General features: G+C 38.4%; 2 protein-coding genes across 5 annotated transcripts; both read left to right on the top strand.

Moving 5' to 3' along the window:
• Nucleotides 1-316: 316 nt before the first annotated feature.
• Nucleotides 317-13061, top strand: LOC139147929 (allene oxide synthase-lipoxygenase protein-like). Of its 4 annotated transcripts, none has more exons than XM_070719160.1 (10): nt 317-871; nt 2543-2587; nt 3219-3356; nt 4188-4285; nt 5435-5567; nt 5687-5785; nt 7533-7747; nt 7971-8473; nt 9168-9261; nt 11540-13061. In XM_070719160.1, exons 1-8 carry the CDS (start codon nt 398-400, stop codon nt 8074-8076), a joined length of 1308 nt encoding a protein of 435 aa, XP_070575261.1. In that variant the 5' UTR covers nt 317-397; the 3' UTR covers nt 8077-8473; nt 9168-9261; nt 11540-13061. The 4 variants fall into 4 exon arrangements, with proteins under 4 accessions (XP_070575261.1, XP_070575260.1, XP_070575258.1 ...); XM_070719159.1 differs by having other exon boundaries at nt 9146-9261; XM_070719157.1 differs by having other exon boundaries at nt 9146-9810.
• LOC139148516 (allene oxide synthase-lipoxygenase protein-like) lies at nt 8592-18967 on the top strand. The gene is made up of 8 exons (XM_070720006.1): nt 8592-8692; nt 9247-9261; nt 11540-11641; nt 13109-13272; nt 14179-14267; nt 14930-15103; nt 15607-15770; nt 17543-18967. The coding sequence occupies exons 1-8, from the start codon at nt 8592-8594 to the stop codon at nt 17655-17657; spliced, it is 924 nt and encodes a 307-aa protein (XP_070576107.1). The 3' UTR covers nt 17658-18967.
• Nucleotides 18968-25350: the final 6383 nt, after the last annotated feature.

Below are 25350 nucleotides of genomic sequence, written 5' to 3'. Positions count from 1 at the left end.
ATTGACATCGATTAACTACATTTTCCACCTATGTTGCCTTATGATAGAAGCCTTATTACTGAATATTATCAATTCATGGCAGTTTGTGCCTTCTACACATGACAGTCGTTATCCAAATTAAATTGCGGTAACATAAAAGTAAAAAGGAAATATTTTTATTGAATATTGCCCTGCATCATACATGACCGTGTACCAACTTTGAATGGTGAATATCACTAAATGTGTTTTAGTAGGAAGAGGCATGTGTGTAAAATTAGAAAATTGAATACATTCATTTGCATTATTTAATGCGACAGCTGCGTTTATCCACTTAACATGTACAGTCATGTAATTAACAGAAGGCAGCAGGTCATTACAGACGCATATTCGAGCTTCAGACAAGTATATTGTATGCAATATGGGAAACTTCATAAGTTTGCCCGACTATAATATTTACGTTCGCACGGGCGACTTGAGAGGCTCTGGCACCGACGCGAACGTCTACGTAGTTCTCCACAGCGAGTCTGGCGAAAAGTCAGAAGTTATCCGCCTCGCCAACCTCTGGCGCAATAACTTCGAGCGCGGGCGTACCGACATATTCGCAGTCAGAAACCTGCCGAACTTTGGACCCATCGCGAAGCTGGAAATTTGGAGGGATGCCCTGTTCGGGGACGAGTGGTACGTTGACTACGTGGAGGTGGAGGACGGAACGCAGGAAAACCGGTACCCGTTCCCTATACAACGCTGGGTGACCGTCCAACATCTGATCATCTACAAGTATGACTCGGTCCTGCCTCAGTTTGCGCCGAATCCCGAAGAAAGAAAAACCGAACTTGATGAAAAGAGAAGCGTCTACAAGTCTGTCACACAAGTCGAAGGACTGCCACCATTTGTAAGTACTAATGCTTATTTAACCTTATTCGGCACAACTTGACTTTTTTGTAGGTTTCGCATTTTCTAATGAGTAACTAATTTAACCTGTTCTCGCCGTTGGACTTCGTTCGCTTTCCAGGGAGTATCCGTAATTGAAAGTAGAAAAGTTTCGATGCTCAACCAATCAAGATGAATCGGACAAAATAGGCCTCTTCGTGCAGCTCGCTTACACAAATTCTTACTTGTCCGCTATTCTCAAACAGAGCAGGACTCATAATGGGTTATCCGGGGTCTAAAATCCTATATAAAGACATGACAACTAGCAGTTCCAAAAATACCCGTACGGAGTTGGAGTGATCGGTGTTGTCTTTGTTGTTGTTATCACTAATAGCGTCAAAGATTGAAATAATATAATATGAAAATGGCGAATGCTATAGCCATCAGTGGCTTTTTTTGAAAGTACCCGGAAACAAATTCCAAATAATGTTAATTCTATTTCATGTTTTCAAACTGATGAAGTACAACAGGTCATTACTCTGGCTTATACCCGTTTACCAAGATGCAACAATACATTTTGTATTATATATATATATATATATATATATATATATATATATATATATATATATATAATATACTTGAATTTATTTCATGAAATTTAATGTTACTCCTAATTAAATGGCGCAAGTGGTGCACACTGCACAATAAAGCTTAATTAACCTGAAAAGTATTAACATTTTGCATAACAATACCTCTTTCACAGATTAAAGCAACAGAGATGTGTTTTGTTTATGGCAGCATGATCTAGGTCTCATTTAGCACTGTGGTCTCGTGTTATGAACAAGGGGTGTGAACTTGGACATCGTACGCAAATGTAACATACGGTGTGTCGACATTCACTATAGGGAAAAAGTGCGTGACTAGAGCGAGAAACTGACGCTTTCTCGCAATCGGTGAGAATCTGTTCTTATTCTCAAAGCTGTTGGTGAGAAAATTTTAATCTCCACTGGAGATTGGTGAGAAATGCACTCCTTGGCGAGAATCAAGTGTGAGAACAAACTCTCACCGATGAGAATGGAAATTGTTATTAAGTACAGCGAGAATTGAAATTCACTGGCGAGAACCATCAAGACTCGCCGTTCGGAGTCTTTATGATTCTCGCCAATGAACGGCGAGTCTTGATGATTCTCGCCAGTGAATTTCAATTCTCGCTGTACTTAGTGAGAATTTCCATTCTCACCGTTGAGAATTTGTTCTCACACTTGATTCTCGCCAAGGAGTGCATTTCTCACCAATCTCCAGTGGAGATTAAAATTTTCTCACCAACAGCGGTGAGAATAAGAACAGATTCTCACCGACTGCAAGAAAGCGTCAGTTTCTCGCTCTAGTCACGCACTTTTTCCCTATAGTGATTGGCGTGACAGCTGCGAGTTTGCGTCAAGAAATAGTTTAACAGCGGATCATGTTTTTTGAACAATATTGGGTGTTAACTATGATTTCTCAAAATAGATCTGGCATCAATGTCATATCTAATACACCTTGTGGTGGTGGTAGTTGTGTGTGTGTGTGTGTGAGAGTGTGTGTGTGTGTGAGAGAGAGAGAGAGAGAGAGAGAGAGAGAGAGAGAGAGAGAGAGAGAGAGAGAGAGAGAGAAACTTGTTGTCATAACTCTGCCCTTTATCCTTTTAAAGGTAACAACAGTTCCAAGAAACGAAGCCTTTACCGTCACATACCGTGTAAGTCATTTTCATTGATACAACATCTCTTATTCTCTACCATCTGAGTACATGATTTTACATTTAGCAAAAATATGTTGTTGTAATGATCGATTACGATTCGCGTTTTTAGATTCTTTAAAGTCAAAGTATCAGTTATAGCCAGAACCGACCAAATAAAGAATGGCGAACTTAAAGACTGAGAAACTCTATATTGCCGTCCACTGTGATCGACTTTGTCACTTTTTTCGCGAAAATGAACGGGAAAGTATCGTTTATTAACCATTCAGATGTTATCATAGTACACAGAGCCATGTAATCTTGGATTTCAGGAGATGCAAAAAATGATCAAACAAATTCCCTTGTGACGAAGTGTGGAGAAAAATTTATTACTGAAAAAATCCTATGTCGTAAAACTGTCACTAAAACGTAATGATTATTGCAAATAAATGTTGAAGGCAAAAACATGGCGAACCTTTGAAACAGTAATAGCGGCACACGCAGACTAATTAGAAATATCTGACAGAAATCTCGTAAGGCGATTAGGTTAATATTGGGAAGACATTTGCCCTTTGCAATTTTGGCATGATCAGATCAATGAACATTGATTATTTTTTGACCCGCCATATTTGCCTTCTTCGTGTATATGTAGTATGAAATCGACAAAACCAAGTTCCAACTTAGTATTACGGCTTTGGTGAAGATGTTCAAAGGATTGGTGTCGTCGAAAGAATGGAAATCCTTTGATGACGTCAATAGCTTGTATGGAGGTTTCTTGGAGGAACCAATGGTAAATACTACTGGTTGACGTTATCAATCACAACAACTCTTCTATACGGCTTCTCTATAAAATAATGTCGTTGTTGCTCTTGAAAATCCCCACATTCTATTATCCTATTATGACACTACCAAATACACACACACATCTATCTATCTATCTATCTATCTATCTATCTATCTATCTATCTATCTATCTATCTATCTATCTATCTATCTATCTATCTATCTATCTATCTATCTATCTATCTATCTATCTATCTATCTATCTATCTATCTATCTATCTATCTATCTATCTATCTATCAAAAATATTAGGTTCCCTAATGTTGTGTGTAGCGTGGAAATATGATACATTTAAACTAATGAGAAAAGCACACAGCTACATCTGATTATCTCTACATTCAAAATATTTTTTGGGCTTTGAAAAAAATGAGCCATGTAGGATTTGAACCCATGTCGCCCGAATTCAGCTCTATCAACTTAGCTAACGGATCAGTTCAAGCTGGTTTTGACGTAAGCTATTCTATCCTTGTTGGTATTTTTTCTTCCCCGAAAGAGACCTCAGATTCAATACTGCTTATTCAGGTATAAAACTTCAGTGTTAATCGTTAATGGCAACTGTGTTTCATCACATTGTTTTAAGAATCGAGGTATACATGGCACTGCCATGCCAAGTTTTAATTAGGTGCGAATCACGAATTTCCACTGCCTTGCGTCATTAATACTCTTTTTCTGAAGTTTATATGACCCATGTGTGTGTCTGTGTATCTGTACGCATCTTTCTATCCGTGGCTGTTTCTCGTTCTTTGCCTCAAAACGATATTTCTCCAATATTCATGTAGCATGTTGATAGTTGGAAGGAGGAATGGTACTTTGCGGAACAGAGGTTGAGAGGTTCTAACCCGGTCCAGATACGTTTGTGTACAGAAATACCCGACAAGTAAGTTGAAACCGTACACTGTACCCTCCAATCGAGGAGTCTGAAAAAAGGTAGCATCTTTCCAAAAGCAATCCACGCTATACAATCCAACACCATCGTCATGCAGTGAGGTATCGCCCTCTACGTTGCCTTGTAAAAGGGACATGCGCGCGAAGACCATTCGACATCCACATAAAATACTCCTGCGATAAGTAGAATTTCATCTATTTCAAGAATTGTAGATGTGGAGCAAATCACATTCTTTATCAATATAATCTTACACAAACAGCAAGGCAACGTTCAGAAAGTGTATAGAGGTACATCCAACAACGGAAATGAGAGTGCAGGCGACAGGAAAGCTTGTCTGAAAATTACTAGATGCGTGGAATTAAGGAACAGATATTATTCTTTTTTATCTTTTATTGTAAAATATCATCCCGACTGACGGGGGAAACCCCCATATACAACAAATCTGCTCTTTACATTAATCTATTAATTCTCTCAAAAGCATGCAGTATGTCAACTTTTAAGTGCATCTCTTTAAGAAGATTGTATCTTACATTGAATTCGTTTTTGAAAACCGTCTCGATAGGTACATTTACATTTGCAATCCAAAATTTATGGATACTCCATTTTCCAACTAAAATTAAAAATTGTACAGATTTTCTATGTGTGTCAGTAATGGTACTTACATTACACTCTGTGAAAATAACATTTGATGGTGATATTTCAATTTCTTTCCCTATAAATCTTTTAATAACGTTTTTTGCTTTGGTCCAGCATCTTACAGCAATTGAACAATTTAAAAATCTATGTTCTAGGAATCTATTTCATGGCAAACTGAACACAGCATTGTATCTTTTATCTTCCAAAAAATGTAAATATTTGTTACATGGGAGTAGACAGTGCGGGAACAGATATTATTACCTGGTAGTTGAAGTAAATCGTGTTATTATTTATAACGCTCTGCGAACACTATAATATTTTATTTACTTCAGGAACTTCAGAATCAAACGACAATCGAAGAGAAACCACTGTAATAAGGGCAGGATGGGGACAGATATTTGGACCCTCATCTACGCAAGCGCAGTATCTTAAAATTATGCGCTTTTTATGTCAGCGAACAGTCGCCAATTGAAAGCGCACTTTTTTCTGCTCCTTAATTCGCAGTCTTGGTGTAACGGATGACATGATGCAGCCACTGCTGGAGGGTTTGACAATAAGTGACGCCATAGCTGAGAAACGTTTATTTATTGTAAACTACACGATTCTGAAAGATGTACCGACAACCAGTAAAAACGTGGTAAGTATAAAACTGCCACCATATTTTCATTTCGTACGGTGCTTGGTAATAAAAACATGTCTAACGAAAGGACAAGTGCAGTGGATGACATGTTAATCCGACTTCGTTATTCTCCTCAGACTCTGTGTGCACCAATTGCTCTGTTCTTCCTAAACAAGGATAAAGACCTTACGACTGTAGCTATACAGCTATTCCAGGACAAAGCCGAAGACAATCCGGTACTGTGCAAACACCTATAGTAGAATAAAATTATCTGCCTGTCTGCCTGTCTGTCTGTCTGTTTGTGTGTGAGTATGTATGTATGTATGTATGTATGTATGTATGTATGTATGTATGTATGTATGTATGTATGTATGTATGTATGTATGTATGTATGTATGTATGTATGTATGTATGTATGGATGTATGGATGGATGGATGGATGGATGGATGGATGGATGTATGTATGTATGTTGTATGTATGTATGTATGTATGTATGTATGTATGTATGTATGTATGTATGTATGTATGTATGTATGTATGTATGTATGTATGTATGTATGTATGTATGCATGTATGTATGCATGCATGCATGCATGCATGCATGTATGTATGTATGCATGTATGCATGCATGCATGCTTGTATGTATGTATGTATGTATGTATGTATGTATGTATGTATGCATGCATGTATGCATGAATGCATGCATGCATGTATGTATGTATGTATGTATGTATGTATGTATGTATGTATGTATGTATGTATGTATGTATGTGAGTATCTATTTATGTATCTATGCATCTATCTATGCATGTATGTATCTATGCATGCATGCATGCATGCATGTTTCTTTCTTTTTTAAATATACACATGTATGGTAAATTGACATAATATATCCGCTTTGCATGATTTTAAGAGGTGACCCTGTTAAGGGGGTAATTTGTTTCTCAGAAAACCTGTGTCCAAACTGATACAAAGTTCAATTATATTTTACGTCAGCCGACTTTATGAATTCGGACAGTTAAGCTTATATGTTAATTTGAGTCAGTGACAAACAGCACCAAGTGTAACTTGAACTGGAAGCTTAAGAATAGACATTTCTATTAACATCTGTTGATTTCGCTAGTTGTTCATTAATTTTTGAGAGATTTTCAGAAGCGTAACCTAATGAATACTATGTATTATTTATAAAGATACGTAAATCGTAATTCGTCTGTTTGTGCACTGTGTGTGCAGTTTGTATGCAAACCACCCTATTATTGAAATCATGCAGTTTTAATCAATAATTTTACTGGTGCCGATGACCGCTGTGTGAATTAACCTTTGTATGAATTAAAATACCTTCGTAACAACTTTCCACAGTCGGGTTTTTAGATATATAACTGTCGACGACTACGAAAAGCTTTTTGGAAATGGCCACGTTTTAGAAATTAACAGTTCCTTATCAAGGTTTGGAGTACAGTGAGCCCTAAACGGAGATACCGCGTTCACAAGGTGACTGCACTGAGTATGCCCTCCAGTTCATAAATGAAGTCCATAAACATATTGCATACATGGTTATGGCGGGAAAAGAACTTTACCGTACTATTATGTCGCCCTTTTCAAATTGTTTGTTTGGATAAATGACAAAAATCTTATTACCCACAAATACACGTGCGCTGTGCATTGGCGTTTAAGTCGAACTCTTTCTTTCCATTTGAAGGCATCAGTGACGTTTATGTTTGTGGGATCTGGTGGACAGATGTTTGTGAATTAATTTGCTGAAATACAAAGCTGCTTGGTTCAAACTGAGAGCAAAAAATGCTATAGGTGTATAACGTGTATGTTACATTGTGACGCACAAGGTAGTAATTGGAGTATCAAGCCAACACGGAGTTGCGTTCTCTACTGTCAGTGATATGTATCTTTGCTCTAAAACGTAATACTTTGATTTCAAACTACGGTTTCCCCCTTTCTCAATGTTATACTTTGAATCCAAATGCAGGTTTTCCTCCCAACTGACCCTCCAAATACGTGGCTTTTGGCGAAGATGTATTTCAACGTTGCCGATGCTTCAGTCCACGAGGCCAACACTCATCTTCTTTGCACGCATCTGGCCATGGAATGTTTCGCCATGAGTACACACAGGCATCTATCGCCGTCTCATCCAATGTATAGACTTATGATACCTCATTTCCAGTACATGCTGCCGATGAATCAGTGAGTAGTGTTTATCTTATCAAAGAGAAGAGCATTTGGTTCGTTAAATATATATCTACTAAACATTCGATATTACACAGTCTGACACACACGAGGTTTGAGTGTGTGCCCATCTAGTCCCATCGCGGTATATAGTCCATACAATTTTGTAGTGGAAGTATTTCTAACTCCTCGCTGTATGACAGTAATGACGATAATTTGGGAATGCACTTCGTTATTTCAGTAAAGGATATCCCACTTTGATGGATCCAGGTGGCTGGTTCGACAAAGTAATGACCATGGGAAGAGTGGGAGCTGAGGAGCTGATGCGACGCCAGTGGAAGGAATGAATAATTATATGCGTTTCGAAGATTAGCATATAATTACTATCTATTCGTTGCATAAGAGAATTCCTTTGATTGACGCTTGTGTCACCAGGTGTTGAATGCGTATATATTGGTGTAAAGGTCTTTTGTCTTCAGTCTCGGTCGAAACTCCACGATGTCCACACAACAGCCAACACTGCAGAGATACTAAGGAGCTGACTTCAACGCCACCTGGCTTAGCATCATTACTTGCAATTATTGCCCCATCTCGACAGTTGAAGCTTCCTCGCACAATTCAAGAGGGCGACCGGTTAGAACAATTCAGAAACCATTATTACGCTGCCAAGAAGGGTGTACTGACAGTTACGAAGTTCCTTAAACCATGCAACAGACAGCAGTTTGAGCACGAAGGGAGAGTAAGGTATTTGTCTCGTTACTTATCGCATGAAATTATCTAAATTAGCAGACGAGAGAATTCGGCTGGGGACCGTCTACGAATAGATTTCTGGCGAATTAGCGTATGAAACCGATGTCGAGAAATGAATGCAACGCTCCGGAGGAGAGGAGAACAGAAAATTAAGAAGATGAAACAAAGTCCCATTCCAATAGGTTTTTCTCATGAGCAGCTTGTTTCAAAAACGTCAGTTTCTGTGACTGTCAAAAAGTTTCTTGCAACCTGCGACCATATTTCGTCCAGTACTTCAGCTTCCACCTTCGGATCGACTCACGGTTTCGTTGCGGACGGTGGTTTTGCAGAACAGATAGACTTTTCCAATCTCTTCTAAGCAGGCAACGACCAGTGCATCAAACTTTCTGCCCTATCAACTCGCTACTCATCCATCTAATCCTGTGTAGTATCTAAACTTAATTTTGTCTTTGACTCTCGTCATTGTCCTAGTAGACCTGAGTGAAGCAGTTTTTAGGCATGTCTGTAGTGGGCACTTTGCGTTGGTCATTGAAATTTTAAAAGTCAAAATTGTCTGCCATATGTTAAAGGTATTTGTCATTTAGCTTCAGCTTGCCTTTCATTCATTCTCCCATGCCATCTCCATTCTCCTCCACCTATTTCTTGAAGTAATTGCTTTTCATGCAGGAAGCATGTGTTTTGTGAACAGGGGTATTCTGCAATATTGCTTGAAAACCGTTGCATATCCCAGCATTCGTCTCCTCCTTTCTGTATGGGCTCTATTGCAGAGGGGAAGAAAAAAGGTAAGATTGGTTCAAGCCGACCTCGGGGCATGTCAATAAATATTCAGAAAAGAAAGATTTCCGTTGTGAAGATCATAAGACTAACTCAAATGTTGAGCGATAACTCTTCTTTGTTACATGTGATTGGGAGTTCCATTATTACCACGTTGACGTTTTTACAAGCACTGTAACTTTATGAGATTTTTACTGTAAATATTTGAGGGAATTTCTTGGGATTTGCATTGTAAAATTGTGGGATTTGCTTGGGATTTGTTGTGTATGAATTTGTAGGATTTGCTTGGGTTTTTGATGAATAAGCTTAGTACAAATTACTTTATATGTAATTTATTCAGTTTGCTTTACTGTCAGCACAGCTTGTTATTGTTTCTCCGAAGTTGTAAGCATTTGTCAAACATTACGTTTGCGTCCACTGTCATGTTGTATGCTTAAATCGGATCTGTTGAGACAGTCTCCACAATCTGTGGCTTAGATGATGGTTTTTCTGACCATGAATCCTTGGTTTCCGCTAACGTCGGCGTCTGATTCAACGGAATGATTTACTCCAAGCAGGTTGGTTGGTGAATGTTTATTAAGTTTCATTATGTTATGCCAAGCATGGTATTTTCTATTCCTCAAAGGAAAATCGGCATCATCAATTTCGTTTTCGCAGATCTTTTAACACTTGGTAGATGTTCGGTACGTAAACTTGCGAACAAATGTTGATTTTCTTTTTTATTGCCAGTTGCTCTGGGAAGAGTTACCAGTTTTGTTTTGTTTTGCTTTGCTTTTTCTCTGTATTTTTTTTGCGTGTTCTCAGTTTTATGGGGTGTCAAGCAAAGTTCGACTTTTCGTAAATTATAAGCGCTGCCTTTTTTTTAGGCTCCCTGCTCTCATTTCTGCATCACATTCTAGTACGTTGGTTTTTCGATAATCAGTTAAAATTGCTTCTCTGGAGCGTCGCTGTTAATATTTTCGTTATTTACTGTCGTACTTTATTTTTCGCTTGGTTTCGGCGTGTGGGATTCCTGGCGCAGAAGCCGTAGATGCTTAATGTCAAAATTGCACGAACGAAAACAACTTGTCATGTCCTCCGTTCAAGCCTGTATTGTCAGCTATCCATCATCTTAATTTTCTCCGATAAGTCCATGTTGTTTGTTCTGGAATGTCCGTTTGCAATTTTAAGCGGTTTGCAGATTTTGTGAAAGGTCTCTTTGCTGCCCTAAAGTGTCTTGTACATCACACAAAGAAGCACACAGCCAGTGCCCGGCGATTTTTACGAACCATCACCTTCCATTTTAGATTGTCTTACTTTCAATATGCTGGTGACAGTGTCATCCTTTCGGTCGCTCCATGGTTAGAGGCTAGTTTTCTACAATGGTAATTTGGCTTTATAGTTGTTGTAGAGTTGTAATTATCTTCCAGGCGACATCCTTCTAGTCTGTTTTTGGATTGCTGACTTTCATGTTTTGATGTTTGCCATTTGTGCAGTGCTGTTGGAATATAATTTGATATTGCATTTACATTAACGTTATCTAGACTCTTTCGAGAGTGAATGACTTTTATGTCATGTCCATTTTCATGGCCTGTTGTTTATGGTTTTCGCCAATTCAAATTGTTCTTTCATTGCGGCTATCTGAGTGATGCTATTCTGGAGTGAATGACTTTTCGTCGGTCATAACCGTTTCAGGGCCTGTTAATAATTGCTTTCGCCGATTATGTCATCCATTGAGGCTATTCGAGAGTGAATGACTTTTCTGTCATGCCCATTTTCAGGGCTTGTTTATGGCTTTCGCCAATTATGTCTTTCATTGAGACTATTATGGAGTGAATGACTTTTCGTCGGTCATACCCATTTCCTGGGCCTGTGAATAATTGCTTTCGCCGATTATTTCAGATTTCAGATTTAAATTTATTTCAATACAAGGCCTCGGCCCATCGTACATTTCAATTGAAAGTAATATGAGAAAGAGACTGTCAATATTACTTTCGCCGATTATGTCATCCATTGAGGCTATTCGTGAGTGAATGACTTTTCGGTCATGTTCTTTATTCAGGGCTTGTCAATATATGTTATGGCTTTCGCCAGCGATCTCCTCCATTGAGGCAATTCATGACTTAATGATGCGAGTCAGCATACCTTGGTGACTGAGATTCGGGATATTAGCTTGCAAACCTGGTGTGGTTTATTTGCAAAAATAGTTTTGTTCTTGCATGTAGCCTATTAGCATCACATTCGTGACTTCTGTTGATGGATCTTCTAGTTTGCCGTTTTTTGCGTTATTATTTTTTTTTTTTCCAGATGGAGCAATGAAGAACAGAGTTCGATGGCCCAGCCTTATGTAATCTACATAAACCCTTCCAGATGTGATGTCAGTATGGAAAGCAGGTTCACAGTATCAAAGTACAGAAATGGAGGGCTCCACTGGATAAATTGGTATTCAACGAGCATGACTATGGATGCTGTATTCCCTGCCGAACCGATCTTCCACACTGCAGTCCATCGCCAAGACTGGCAGTATCATTGAAAATGGTGGTCTATAACGGCATCAGAGGGTTCCATACTTTATCCGGAACAGTCTATTGTACGGTACATCGTTTGGTTCATCCTCTTCAATCTACATTTGAGGGCTGCAGACGCATCTTGGCCAAGCCGACGTTTCTAAAAGACGCTTTCCAGGGCATGGAGCAGCTGATAACAGTGTGAGAGACCGGTGCTTAGCCATATACGGCGGATGGATATCCACTAGCTCTAAGGATATCGTCGACTTGCTCAACATGGAATTAATGAGAGTAAATGTCAGAATACAATAATTAATTTTTCTGCAGTTTATAGAAATGTAGAAAATTGTCTAGGTATGAGTCGTTGTCAGCCAATAGCTGCAAGATTAACAGATTTTAGGCGGTTCACATTTGTTTATAAATATTAATTTGTAGTTTTGCCATAAGTCCGACAGTGCCACTAACTCTGTGCAATTCTGTTTATTTGAACCAGTTGTTTTTCACTTCGTTTCTGTATTTATTTTCAATCACTTTTTGTTTGTTTCGATAATAAGAAATCCCGACCATTGGCACATCTAGCATGCAATCGGGTTCAGGTTTCCAGAGGTTTTTTCCTATTTTCCATGTAGGTTTTTTAGCTCTGGTTTTTCCTGAGCGGCTATGTGCATTTAGGCTTTTTCATACTTCCTGTTTTGAGTATGTTGCTTTGTATTTTACTCTCAGTATTTTTTTCAACCTGTTTACAAGTCTTTCGCTGTTACAGTCTCCTCGTCTTCGGCCTCTATTTATTGCGTCATATTTTTTATTCATTGAGTCCAGATAGACGATTAGTTGTTCATCGATGGAGATATTTCGTACCCGTGCAATGCAGCATAACTACTAGCCTAGCTTTTTCACTCTCGTGGGGTGTGACGACCACCGCATACCGCATATTATCGCTTTTGTGTATCATTTAATTATCAATTCTCGAAGTTCAGTATAGATTGAATAATTATATGCGTTTCGAAGATTAGCATATAATTACTATCTATTCGTTGCATAAGAGAATTCCTTTGATTGACGCTTGTGTCACCAGGTGTTGAATGCGTATATATTGGTGTAAAGGTCTTTTGTCTTCAGTCTCGGTCGAAACTCCACGATGTCCACACAAGGATTTTTTATGTGTATATTCTCTAAATCTTGTAAATGCAGTTTTACAGATCCTGTTTAGTCTATTGCCTTTAGACAATGCGTTGTAAGGGGGGAATTGTGTAAATAAAAGTGGTGAGTCTTTAGAGGGTACACAGTACGCTCGTGGGGTGTGACGACCACCGCATACCGCATATTATCGCTTTTGTGTATCATTTAATTATCAATTCTCGAAGTTCAGTATAGATTGGCGGATTGATCTGAAGGGCGATATTGTGAACGATCTGCAGTCTCGCGGGGTCGATGACCCGGAAGTATTACCCAACTATCCGTACCGAGATGACGCCCTCCTGACGTACAAAGCAATCGAGACATACGTCGGTAAAGTCGTGAACGGCAACTACGGTAAAATGAACGTTGTGTTTCTTTCATTCGTATCTTTCATGAACGTTTGTGGACGCAATCTTTCTACTTTATGCTAATTGTGTTGAGAATGGGAAAATGCCACAACTCTTTGGCTTTATCTGTGGATATATCTTTGGGTAAAAATTGAAAACCAGTATGTCCAGATTTCCTAAGAAGGTAAAACATTCTTCGAAACAGAAGGTGTTCAACTTTTACGAAAAAGTTTCTCCAGGGGAAGTTACTTCGTTCTTTTTCGTAAGAAAGAGCAAAAAACCAGGAATCCGTGCAAATAACCTAAAATTTACCAATATTTGAAAATCAAAGTTGCCGTTGTAACCTTCAGTGACTCCATAGGGAGGATTGATTTTTCGAATTTCACAAAAAAGAGAAAGACTTCATTCACTGCGCATTTTTCAAAATGAACCCAGCCAAGCAACAGAGTAGGATAGTATTATAAAAAGCTTAATGACCCGAAATGTTCGCCCAGGTTCATTCTACTGTAACAATTTACCATTGCATTTTTCTCGCAATCGTATTTTCAAGCCTATCGTGCGCTGAGACTACCGCTTGTATGTGACCATTTAAGTCCCTTACGAGACAGACATAGGCCACATCAGGCCATCAAAGGATATTACTCCGTTGGTGATATCATAATAGACATCTTGTGATCAAAAGCAGCGTGTATAGGTCATTACTTCTTTTAATAAAACGAGGCCCCATTTACATCATTTAAATCTAAATCTTCAATAGAGGTCTTTATTGAAAATATTCCCTTCATGTTGCGGCCCTGCTTTCCTTTCTCCAAGTGCAAAGTAAATTGTATTTAGTCCATTACCTAATTTGTTACGTTCGGGTGGAGCATTATAAAATACAAACAATGATCCATTTGAATCGATTCCTTTGCAGACACTGAAGACAAACTGCGGGATGATTTTGAATTGAGCGAATGGGCCAAAGCGTTGAATGCTGCCCCTCCTAATGGTTTTGGCGTAAAGGTATATCCTTGAATTTTCCAAAAGTTTAATGAAATCATTTGCCAGCCGAGACATGTTCAATGACGGAAAGGCAATGCATGGAACATATGTCTATACTCAGTGTATATTCTTGTCAATGGAGAGCTGAAATACTTCATCCTTTTGTGGATGTATTTATGTACAGCATTATCGTGTTGACATTCGCAAGAGACCACGAGATATTTTCGCTGTATTGGCGATCCATTTCGACACGAGGTACTCCCCACTAATGAATATGAGTTTGATAAATGGATCAAACATAGGACTTCATACAATTTCATAGGATAAACACTGTCAATGTTTCGATCCTAAACAGAGAATTTTCTTCAGGCCACATAAAATATTGTCGATGTCTACTAACTGACAGTACTTGTCGACAGTACACTTTTTGTCAGTCAGTACACTTCAGTACACTTCGACATATTTTTAATCCGCCCTGATGAAGATCTTTCCTGTAGAATCCAAATGTCAATTGTAGTATTCACCCAACAAAACTGCATGAAGTACGTTGCTTGCTCAATCTTTCGAACTCATCATTGTAGTTCAGAATCGACCCAATTACATTTCCGGAAACGCACGGGCACCGTAGTTAGGCTGACCTTATTCAACAAGACGAATTAACAAATACATTTTTAACTTTTCAGGGAATGCCAAATGAAGGCAAATTCAACGACAACGCTGAACTGATCAGAGTGATAACAAGCGTCATCGCAAACTGCAGCATTGGACATGCAGCCGCTAATTTTACCCAGTATGACGAATATGCCAACCCTCTGAAGCATTCTGCAAATTTGATAGGTACTCCGCCTAAAACTAAGGTGTGTACACGGCATTATGCTCAGTGTCTCTATTGCAATATCAAAACGGGCTCACCAGAAAAGATTTTACGTAAGAAACTAAATTCCGAAGAAACTATGAAATTATATGCCTTTGTCCCGTTACAGCGGGTGGTGGCAATGCTTTAGTTAATATTTCAATGAAGCCTAACAGAGTGTTGGTAACTTGTGGATATGTAGAATTTGCATATCATGAAAATACGGTCGTGGCATTCTTTTCATCTCCGGCTCACGATCCGAAGATTGACTCCTCGAAGTAAGTCAACATTGCTGGCACGAAACCTGTGAGGGTCAGAGCAAAATATCCTCTGAAATCACATTCAAAACTTCTTGAGTGTCCACAAACCTAAAGAGGGGGAGAAGGCTAAGAATTAAAACGATGTGCTCTTACAACGACAAAGTGTTTGAATCCATCATACTTTGATCAAATGACTGTTGGTCTGGTCCGTTGTTCTGTGACTTATCTATCCTTCTAATTCAACCAGGTAGCGTTGACAGAGCAAGACGTTCTCAAACACCTGCCCGACAAGCGTAAAGTCACTGAAGGTATGATGATGATGAAGATACTAAGTGCCAATGCGACGCTTTCTCTCGGATATTTTGATCAGCTGTACCAGAGTGATGCGATCGGCAAACAAGCTGTTGAAGAGTGAGTAAACATTATTGAGACAGCATTTGTCTGACACTGATCAACAAGTGGACTCAGATCTTCTCAACCACAAACAAATGTATGCGAAACGCAAAGAACGAACACAGACACGGACACAGACACATGTACACACATAGATACATATAATTACTTATCTAGAAACTTGACGGACTTCAATTTTCGCAAGTAACCGGAAAATACGACGAATAAATTGACTTCATAGAAATGGCACACCGATAGGAAATCTCGTAAACACAATTGAAAGATTAACATTTGACGAGACGTAAATGCGTCAGTCACGATTCTATGATGTTACTTACAGTTTGAATGTGAAAATGACATGTCTCTGAAGTTTAACATATCCAAGGATGCGGAAAAATGATAACGTTTAACGACAAATACATTTCATGTCATCGTTACATCCAAGGTGCATGTTACTTGAGTTGAATGCAATTTTTGATTTTGCTTAGTTTTTGTTGAGTCATCGCGGATTAAATAAAGGGACAACATTTTTTTAAAAATCGGCTTAACTTTACATTAACCGCTAACTTCAAAACATTATCCTTGAAAGGCAATTTTTTTGTTAATCAAATGTTATCGATGAATAACTAAACATTACGTTAAATGTGCAAAACCCAAAATAGATGAGCGGGTATTTGTCGATCAAAAACCACCCTTTCTTGAAACTACTTTACACGGCTGAATGTTGAAACAAAGAGATTACCGAACAAAAGCTTGCATGATATCTATCGGTAATGCGCATATAAGGATTACATATGACATTTAGAGGTTATTACCCAATATCGCCTGTTCCTGTGTCGTATCAGCATGAGTGTCATTTGTGCTGCGTCAGACACGAGACGAAGTCGAGTGTCTGACACAGCACAAATGACACGAATGCTGATACGACACAAGGAACAGGCAATATTGTGTAATAACCGATTTATCATATACCCATGCCCATACTTTTACTAATAGAACGAAAAATCTTAAATTTTTAGGGTTTACTTTATTACGCCTTGCGCATAAATATCAGAATGTTTATGTGAACAGGCTTCATTCATAAAGTATACGACAAAGCTGTCAACATCACGCGCGACATCGCTGCAAGTGCAATTCGCCCATATCGCAATGAAACCCAAGAAGAAAGACTCCGGGATAGAAAAATCGTCATGCAGATTAACTTTTTGAGGTGCAATATACTATTACAATTATAACGGATCAAAAACTGTGCTCAGCTTTAAATCTATCCTGATTTCGGTCGTCGTACGGCGGCATGGAGCTCGCGCTGAGAGGGGAAGCCATTTTGTTAGTTTACCCTGAGAGTTGCCATGTCAACAGTCGTCGCGCGATGTGCCACGCGCTCACCACCTGTTCGGGGGAGACCGTGCACAGTGCCGGCGCCGTGCGAACGGCAGAATGTTTGCTAAAACTTGACCCAAAAAATACCGTGGGAAAACATTTCAAGACTCAACACGTTATTTCCGTATTTTGCAACCAGAAATACCCGTGTTCATCGAAGCCCTTCAAGTTTTTACGTCGGCGACATCGCTTCGCAGGCGGAGAGCGGCAGCCATTTTGTTGTTTACGTTGTTTACCAACAAACTGCTAATGTAGTTCGGGAAAGCTCTAAAACTGATGACGTTCATCGTGCATATCTCGACGTTTACCGTGAAATATCACGGCTGATATTTTACGGTGAACGTCACTAGGATTTAGCAATATGGGCATGGTTATATGATAAGTGTGCTTTTCATCTTTTGTTTTCGCAGATTTAGAAGAGATCTGCTGGACATCGGCAAGACCATAGATGAGAGAAACGTACAGAGAAAAGCTTCATATCCGTACCTACATCCACGCCAGCTGCCAAATGCCATATCCATTTAATATTGAGTTGGTCGTCAAATTCGTTTTGATGAGAATAAGAGGTGCTTTCCTCTGTCCACTTCACCAGTGGTCAACTCAGTATCTGTGTCACGAATTTTAAGTATAGGGAGAAAATAATTCGAAGATAGACCCCCAACTTTTTTCTAATGGGCCAGCGGAAATTTAAGATTATTAAAGAATGTAAGAATAGATTCACTAGATAGATAGACTATGTCGGTAACAAATAAATATCACTTCAAAGGTTGTAACATATGTGCTGTAATTTAGCGTACACTTTGTGTTATGGTAGAAAAATTTTAGGTTAAATATAAAGTAATGTGTTGTTGTTTAGGAGTGGAATAGAAAACAGCATGACACAATCAGTAGCAAATGTGATAGCTACTGAGTCAGGGTACATTTGTCACCATTAATGAAATTACCTACGGCCTTAGAGGTTTGCTATTGACGTTGTATGTTGTACTATGGAAGAATTTATTGAAGGTAGAACATCTCCCGGGAGACATTTTTGAGAGACTCAAAGTTGTATAGTACTGTAAGTACAGATATGCTCTGCTGCTTGTTCGGACTCAGAAGTATAGTCGCGAGAATCGAAAATTAATTCATTCCCGATAAAGTTTACACGGTGTTTCATTAATTTAAATACTGGTAAATGTATGCTTTGTTGCTCTTATCTCAAAGTTTGCAAGTGAACCTGATTTTTGAGACAAAAGACAATGTTTTCAAGTTTCCGTGAGGAATTTTTTGGGCAGAAATTTAAAACTTTTTGCGTCAAGGCACGATTACTTCTATTAAAACCTCTTGAGTAATGTCAGTTGTTGCGACAGTAGTAGTGAGAAAGTTTTACTGTACGTTTAATGACTATCCAATTTCGATATATTTGAATTCTTTTCATACTGACGTGGCAAGCTCAAAAGAAACCTCGACGTCGTACATTGTACAAGTAAAGATTGCTTTCTTTAATTAGTGAAGTTAATTGGGTAAGGGTAAACGATGTGAAATATGACATCGAGTTTGTGTGTTAGTGAGGTTGATTAATTATCTACCAACTGTAAATTCAAATACTTCAACTCATGTGTATTACACAAGGAATATAAATTTACAACACTCATTTAACCTAGAGGGAGTTCTTGTGTCAGATATTACGAAAAGCGTGAGCACCTCCATGATAAAACTTGAATCTTTTCGAATTCCATTCATGTTATTTATAGCATGTTCACGCACTAATTTTATAATTTTTGCGTGTATAGAAAGTATGGTTTACTTCTGAAGACTACTATATATCATGAATAAACTGGAATATAGCTTGGTGATTGTGTGTGTTTAATTAAATTATGTACACTACTAGTTGAATTTCAAACAGATTTTAAATATTAGCACTAGCTGATATAATGATATTCCAACGAAACTTGAAAGTATCAACATTCCCGCAAATTAGGCTATTAGCCGAGATTCAAGACATCCCATCTCCTACCAAACATTATGAACAGTATACAGGATCATCAGTAAGTCTTTCACATGTCAAAGAGTTGAAATCGTCGCCAATGTGTCACGAAGTTCTATTTTACTGGATATTTCTCATATTATACTTCCCCGATATGTTTTCAAAGAGTTTATATACAATAGGCAAATGTACAACTTTGCCTTGTGACGTAATCACGCTGCCATTTCATTTTACTCCATTGATTTCAAGAGTTTTGAAGATTTGCGGCAAAATAATTCCTCGGTAATAATCTGAGGATATGATCAGTCAATACACATTCTGCAGTTCTTTCGTTGAGACTTACTCAATTACTCGGTCGATTCGTCTCCTTGCAACTATCACATATGGGCGGCATTTTGTGGACCCGTCTCTACAGTCAGGTTCAAAGCTCGGTTTACCCTGCTTTGGTGCCGTCGATAACGTAAAGTGCTGTAACAGACCAACACACGCACACATGAGCAAATGCATCGCCACCGGCTCTCCAAGGCACTTACGACGTCCAGCGAGAACGGAAGAAAGGTGTTCGGCGTTGGCAAAGCATGGCAATCCTCGTCAAGGAATCGTTCTGTATGGGAGATTGAAGTGAAATTAGTTTTAAAGTAAAGGAAAATGTGTTAATAGTCACATCAATGTCCTACTGTTTTTCAGTTCTGAAGTGAATAATAACGTCATTGACTAAATATCATGGAGAAAGTTTCTGTGCCAGTATTGTACCTCCTAAAGTTTATTCTATAGTGTAGAGTTCGAACATATATGGATGGGAAACATAAGTTTTACTGTCATTTCCACTTTGTTCGAAATGTCGACCATCATTTGTTATCCATACCTGGATGAAATTTGTCCGGTTCTTGCCAGTATTTGGAATTCATATGTATATTCCAAAAGTTCGTCCATATTTCGGTTCCTTTTGGTATGCTGTAGCCACCTATGAATGATGTTCACAGATTTATCGATTCCCATCCCCCGTGCTTTTTGTGCAATTAAAAATCTTTGAGAGTAAATGCTCAATTCACAAAACATCTAACAATTCATTTATTTTTCCTTTCAATAATAGTGACATAGAGGCCAATGTCTTCAAAGTGCCTTCGTGTCATGAGTGGTGACGTTTTACGAGGGTGAGTGCACACAGTGCAGAAATAGTCGAGATCAAGCTCGCATTTATGTTTGAGGTAGCCATAATAAAGTTGCATGATCTTATTGCTTTTGCAGTTCCCCATTTTCGGACTTGCTCAATTGCGAGCTTAAAATAACATCGTAGGGTCGGACTATTTTAACAAGGGTACGTCGGTTACAAGAACTTTTTGAGGGGGTGTTGATGCAATAATTACTCTTTGAATGAAAATACTTGATGTGTACATCTACAAACTATCAACCATTACTCCCTGTTGACATTTATGATTACGTCCAGACTCAATTTCAATCTCGCGTTCTGTTTTTGTTTACTTGAACTTCATGATCGAAGTTTACATATATATATACATATATATATATATATATATATATATATATATATATATATATATATATATATATATATATATATATATACATATATATATTTTATATATATAATTCATTCCAATAGTTAGTACAGGTGACCAAATTTTCAGTTCAAGTAATCTGTATTTGTCGATAGTTTTAGCGATCTTAATTTTTCAATTGTTTATCAAATATCTTAACATCTGATTTGGTGAAACTGTCGCCATGCAACATGACACCACACCTACCTACACAGGTATCTTCGAGAGTTTCATGGGGTAAACCTCTCAGTGCATTCGTTCTTATTCTCAAAACCTCCAGAATAACAGCTCGGCAGTAAGGTAATTTACCAGCGTCAGACGACCATAGCACGCTCTCTCGTCCAATCACATCGTCTATTTCCTGCTGCATTCTCGTCTGCACATCCGGGTAATTGACCAAATAGGATATGAGCCAAGTCAGTGTGGTTACGGTTGTGTCCATTGCGGCTGTGTGCGAGCAGAGAGAACCGTGAAAATATCTGCCGAATGTAAAATATTACAATGCTCGCATGCATACCAACTTCTGCTTAAGCTTACAATTCTTCGAAATTGTTCGATCGATTAGTTGTTGTTAATTGTACAACAAGTCATTTGACTCAAATGCACCTACTTTCGTTGAAGCAGTCGTCTACTTATTTACAACTCTTGATATGGTATTAGTTGTTAGCATACAATTTTACCAAACTCTACCGGATTTTACGATAAAAACTTTTAGCGAGGACATTTTTTTCGGTGCCATTTCATTTTCTTACCACTGCCGTTTCAGTTATTGTATTAGTTCAATCATAATGGTAGAACCAAACATTATCACCAATATGAACTCTCATGAATAACATGAATCCCAAATAAATGAGTCGTCAATATTTTCGTCCCGGGGGGGGGGGCTAGGAAGAATTTACGGGGGTCACTCAAAAATTGAAAACTACAAGGTGGGTTGCTCAAAATGTGGAGAGAAAGAAGGTGCTACTAAATTTTGTGTGCAAAATGAAATAAAACACCTCTCTCAGAATGCACCATTTCTCACATCAATTTCTCAAAATTTTCGATGCGACAGGGGGAACACCCCTCTCGTGCTCCTCCCTTGGGGTGTTCTGACCGTTTTACTCATTAAAAATACAAATTTATTTCACACCTCAATTTCTCAAAATTTTCCATGTATATGAGATGGGGCAATTCCCTCTTCAGCCTCCCACGTGTCCTCCCACGTACCTTCAGATTCTGTCCTGTCAGATACCTTAGTGAAATTTATGTGGTGACACCCATCCAAATTAAACAAAGCTATATGGTTAGATACTGGTCATAGCGTGAGCTTTTATATCTACATTTAGTTGCGACTGTGTGTTTCATTTTCTTGTTTTAATTTTTTCAAATTACTCAAATTCATTATGGTTGGCTGAGAGGGGGGTTTACTCGAAAATGAAAGACTTAAACTATCGCTCAAACTTTCCTTAAGGAATCTTTCAACTACTCTCTTTCAAAACCAAGAATTAAAATCGTGGGTCATCATGCAAATTTTGGTAGTAGAAAAACCATTAACCCCAGATTTACCGATATTTGAAATTCTAAATGGCCGCCATCCCTGTATTAACTCTATGGAGAAAATTAAAAATTTCGAATTTCGAAAAACTAAGCCGGTGGAAAGTTTTATTACGCCAAGAGCTTTAAAATGAACCACGACAAATGTTAGATCAGAAAAAAATTGTAAAAGTTTGAGAGTCTGATTAATTGTCTCCGAGGCGCATTCTAAGTTTATTAGCTTTGACCTCTGAACTTCATTCATTCTATAAGATGCATTAATATCAAACAACATTAAAATATCAGTGCATATTTGTCTTGGAAACATCATATTGTACAATTTCGTCAATTGAAAGGAATTCACATTAAATGACTTGTGATGGTTGATGTTTTTCCACTATTTTTTTTCAAAGTTGTAAATCACTATCTCGTTTTACTCTAAAAATCATGCAAAAAGATGTTAAGTCAAACTTGTAAGACAACCTAACACAGCCTGCATGTTCCGGACGAGAATTCATACATTAAATATTATAAAAGAATGATATTTCAATATAACTTATTGCATTTGTTAGATCGACACTTCACATTCAAACGCACTGAAAAAAATCTGTCCCTGGCTCTTGCTCTTTCTTGATAGTCTCAACATTCGCGCCCTATGCTTTGTTGGCTGATGCTACAAAAACTAAATCAGCGTTGGATATAGGATTACCTGTATCACTTTCATAAGCTACAGGATTGAACTCATCGCTAATGTTTCACAAAGTGCTATTTTAAGGAACATAACGGGATTATATATAATAATAATAATAATAATAACAAGGCAGTATTGCTAACGGCAATGAGTACTTGGGCCGTGATAGAGTAATTTTGAGGACAATATATACTACTATTCAAATATGGTCTTGAATTTCCTCCTGTCAATGAGGCATTTGATTAACTGGTTATTAAACGAAGCAATGGCATGACAACGGCAAAATATGTCTAGCAACTTTTGTGGAGTTTGAGGCAGGGGTTCTTTATTTATAGCGGGAATTGCTTAAACTCCTTAAATATTCAAATTACAGCAAATTTCTTTTGTTCTCGATGGTAGATGTCTAATATTTAGATGGGCATATTTAGATTTCTACCCTATAGTTATCCCTATATACCAAAAATCGGACATCCAGCTCTATTGGCTTGCTCAGAATTAGATATGCGCATAATTAATGAGGTACAATATGTGGTGTCATAAGGTGTCCCATCATACCATTTATGAAGGGTGTAGCACTTGTGGTTACTGAGTTGTGGACAAATATATATATTTGAGGTCAAAGGTCATCGAGGTCACGTGACATTTTGTCAAAATAATTGTATTGCTAAGTTATTCCTATATACCAAAATCAGACCTCTAGCTCTATTGGCGCGCTCAAATTATATATGCGCATAATCAATGAGGTACAATATGTGGTGTCATAAGGTGTCTTATCATACCAAATATGAAGGATGTAGCACTTGTGGTTACTGAGTTGTGGACAAATATATATATTTGAGGTCAAAGGTCATTGAGGTCACGTCACATTTTGTCATAATAATTGTATTGCTAAGTTATTCCTATATACCAAAAATCAGACCTCTAGCTCTATTGGCATGCTCAAAATAAGATATGCACATAATTAATGAGGTACAATATATGGTGTCATAAGGTGTCCTTTCATACCAATATGAAGGGTGTAGCACTTGTGGTTACTGAGTTGTGGACAAATATGTATATTTGAGGTCAAAGGTCATTGAGGTCACGTGAAGTTTTGTCAAACAAATTATATTGTTAACTTATCCCTATATACCAGAAATCAGACCTCTTGCTCTATTGGCTCGCTCATAATTAGATATGCACATAATTAATGGGGTACAATATGTGGCGTCATAAGGTGTCCCATCATACCAAATATGAAAGGTTTAGCACTTGTGGTTACTGAGTTATGGACAATAATGTATATTTGAGGTCAAGGTCACCAAGGTCACATGATATTTTGTCAAAATGTCTGAGATATCTGCGTGAACCGATGGACTCACTGATGGACTCACGGACGGATATGAGCCAATCTATAAGCCCCCTGGACTTTATCCGTGGGGACAAAAAAACTGTGTCACTGCATCCTTTAGGCAATATGAATACGATGAGAAACTAAATTTTTATTTTTCTTGGCATCATACATGCGAATCTATGGAGAACTGCCTTATACATGGGAGTCTATGGAGGTGTAAACTAAAAAGTCCTCTAACACGCCAAATTTGAAAGCATTGTGAAACAAATCGACGTGCATCTGTATGGGGTTGGGTACTAGGCGTGAACGGACGCACGGACATGACCAAACCTATAAGTCCCCTCGGACTTCGTCCGTGGTGATTAAAAACAACGCAACAGTTATTACAGCTACACCGGCGGTAGGTTCATATCCAGAGCCCCGTACGGTCTGCCGCCGTCGCTTGAAAACAATCTCATGCACCCGGCCATATGGGCAGCTGGCCGGATGCATGACTTCCCGGAGAAGGCGAGCTGTCACGTTCAAGCTCAGGATTATTTGTCGATCAAATTTCAGTAAATTTACCTTACCTAGATGAAATTTTGTCTATAGGCTGAAATTTCGCCGAAGTTTGACAAATTACATCGATTTTTCAGGTTCATATGCGACATTTTTGAGTTTTGAGTGCAGACAGAAATAAGTTTTGAGGCAACATGGCTGCGACCCCATGTTGACCCCTAGCCCTGCGTACGATGCTATGTGCTACAGCTAACACAGCATCGTACGCAGGGCCAGCGAGAGAGTTGCCGACATCGACGGTTATTTACGAGAAGTGAATAAAAGACTGTCATTTTTGGAAGCGATCGAGTAGCTGAGGTAGGCTGGGATACGACTTGGGCCCAAGAACGCTGAATTTCGGCAGTAATTTGGCTTTTTACGTCAAGTCCCAAAATGGATTTGAAGTCACCGACCCAACGTACGGGTCTTTGCAGGGCTGTGGTGAGCGGGGCGGTTAGCTGTAGCGGAACACACAGCATCGTACGCAGGGCTAGTTGACCCCCAAGTGAAAATGTGTTCGCGATCAAATCTTCCTATATTTTTTTCAGAATTTTCAACAAAATCATTGCTTCTTACATCTTTTGTAAAATATAAAATACTAAAATAAAACTATGATG

This window comes from Ptychodera flava, chromosome 13 (genome assembly GCF_041260155.1).
Source record: "Ptychodera flava strain L36383 chromosome 13, AS_Pfla_20210202, whole genome shotgun sequence".
Classification (NCBI taxonomy): Eukaryota; Metazoa; Hemichordata; class Enteropneusta; family Ptychoderidae; genus Ptychodera; species Ptychodera flava.
Note: the sequence above shows the minus strand (reverse complement) of the source record. Positions and strands in the feature narration are given on the sequence as shown.

Excerpts from the sequence above, each read along its gene's own strand:
- LOC139147929 (XM_070719158.1), top strand. The coding sequence starts at position 398 with ATGGGAAACTTCATAAGTTTGCCCGACTATAATATTTACGTTCGCACG. Across the intron at positions 872-2,542 it reads TCGAAGGACTGCCACCATTT|GTAACAACAGTTCCAAGAAA; the intron begins GTAAGTACTAAT and ends ATCCTTTTAAAG. Across the intron at positions 5,786-7,532 it reads ACAAAGCCGAAGACAATCCG|GTTTTCCTCCCAACTGACCC; the intron begins GTACTGTGCAAA and ends ATCCAAATGCAG.
- LOC139148516 (XM_070720006.1), top strand. The coding sequence starts at position 8,592 with ATGAATGCAACGCTCCGGAGGAGAGGAGAACAGAAAATTAAGAAGATG. Across the intron at positions 14,268-14,929 it reads CTAATGGTTTTGGCGTAAAG|GGAATGCCAAATGAAGGCAA; the intron begins GTATATCCTTGA and ends TTAACTTTTCAG. Across the intron at positions 15,771-17,542 it reads GGCAAACAAGCTGTTGAAGA|ATTTAGAAGAGATCTGCTGG; the intron begins GTGAGTAAACAT and ends TTGTTTTCGCAG.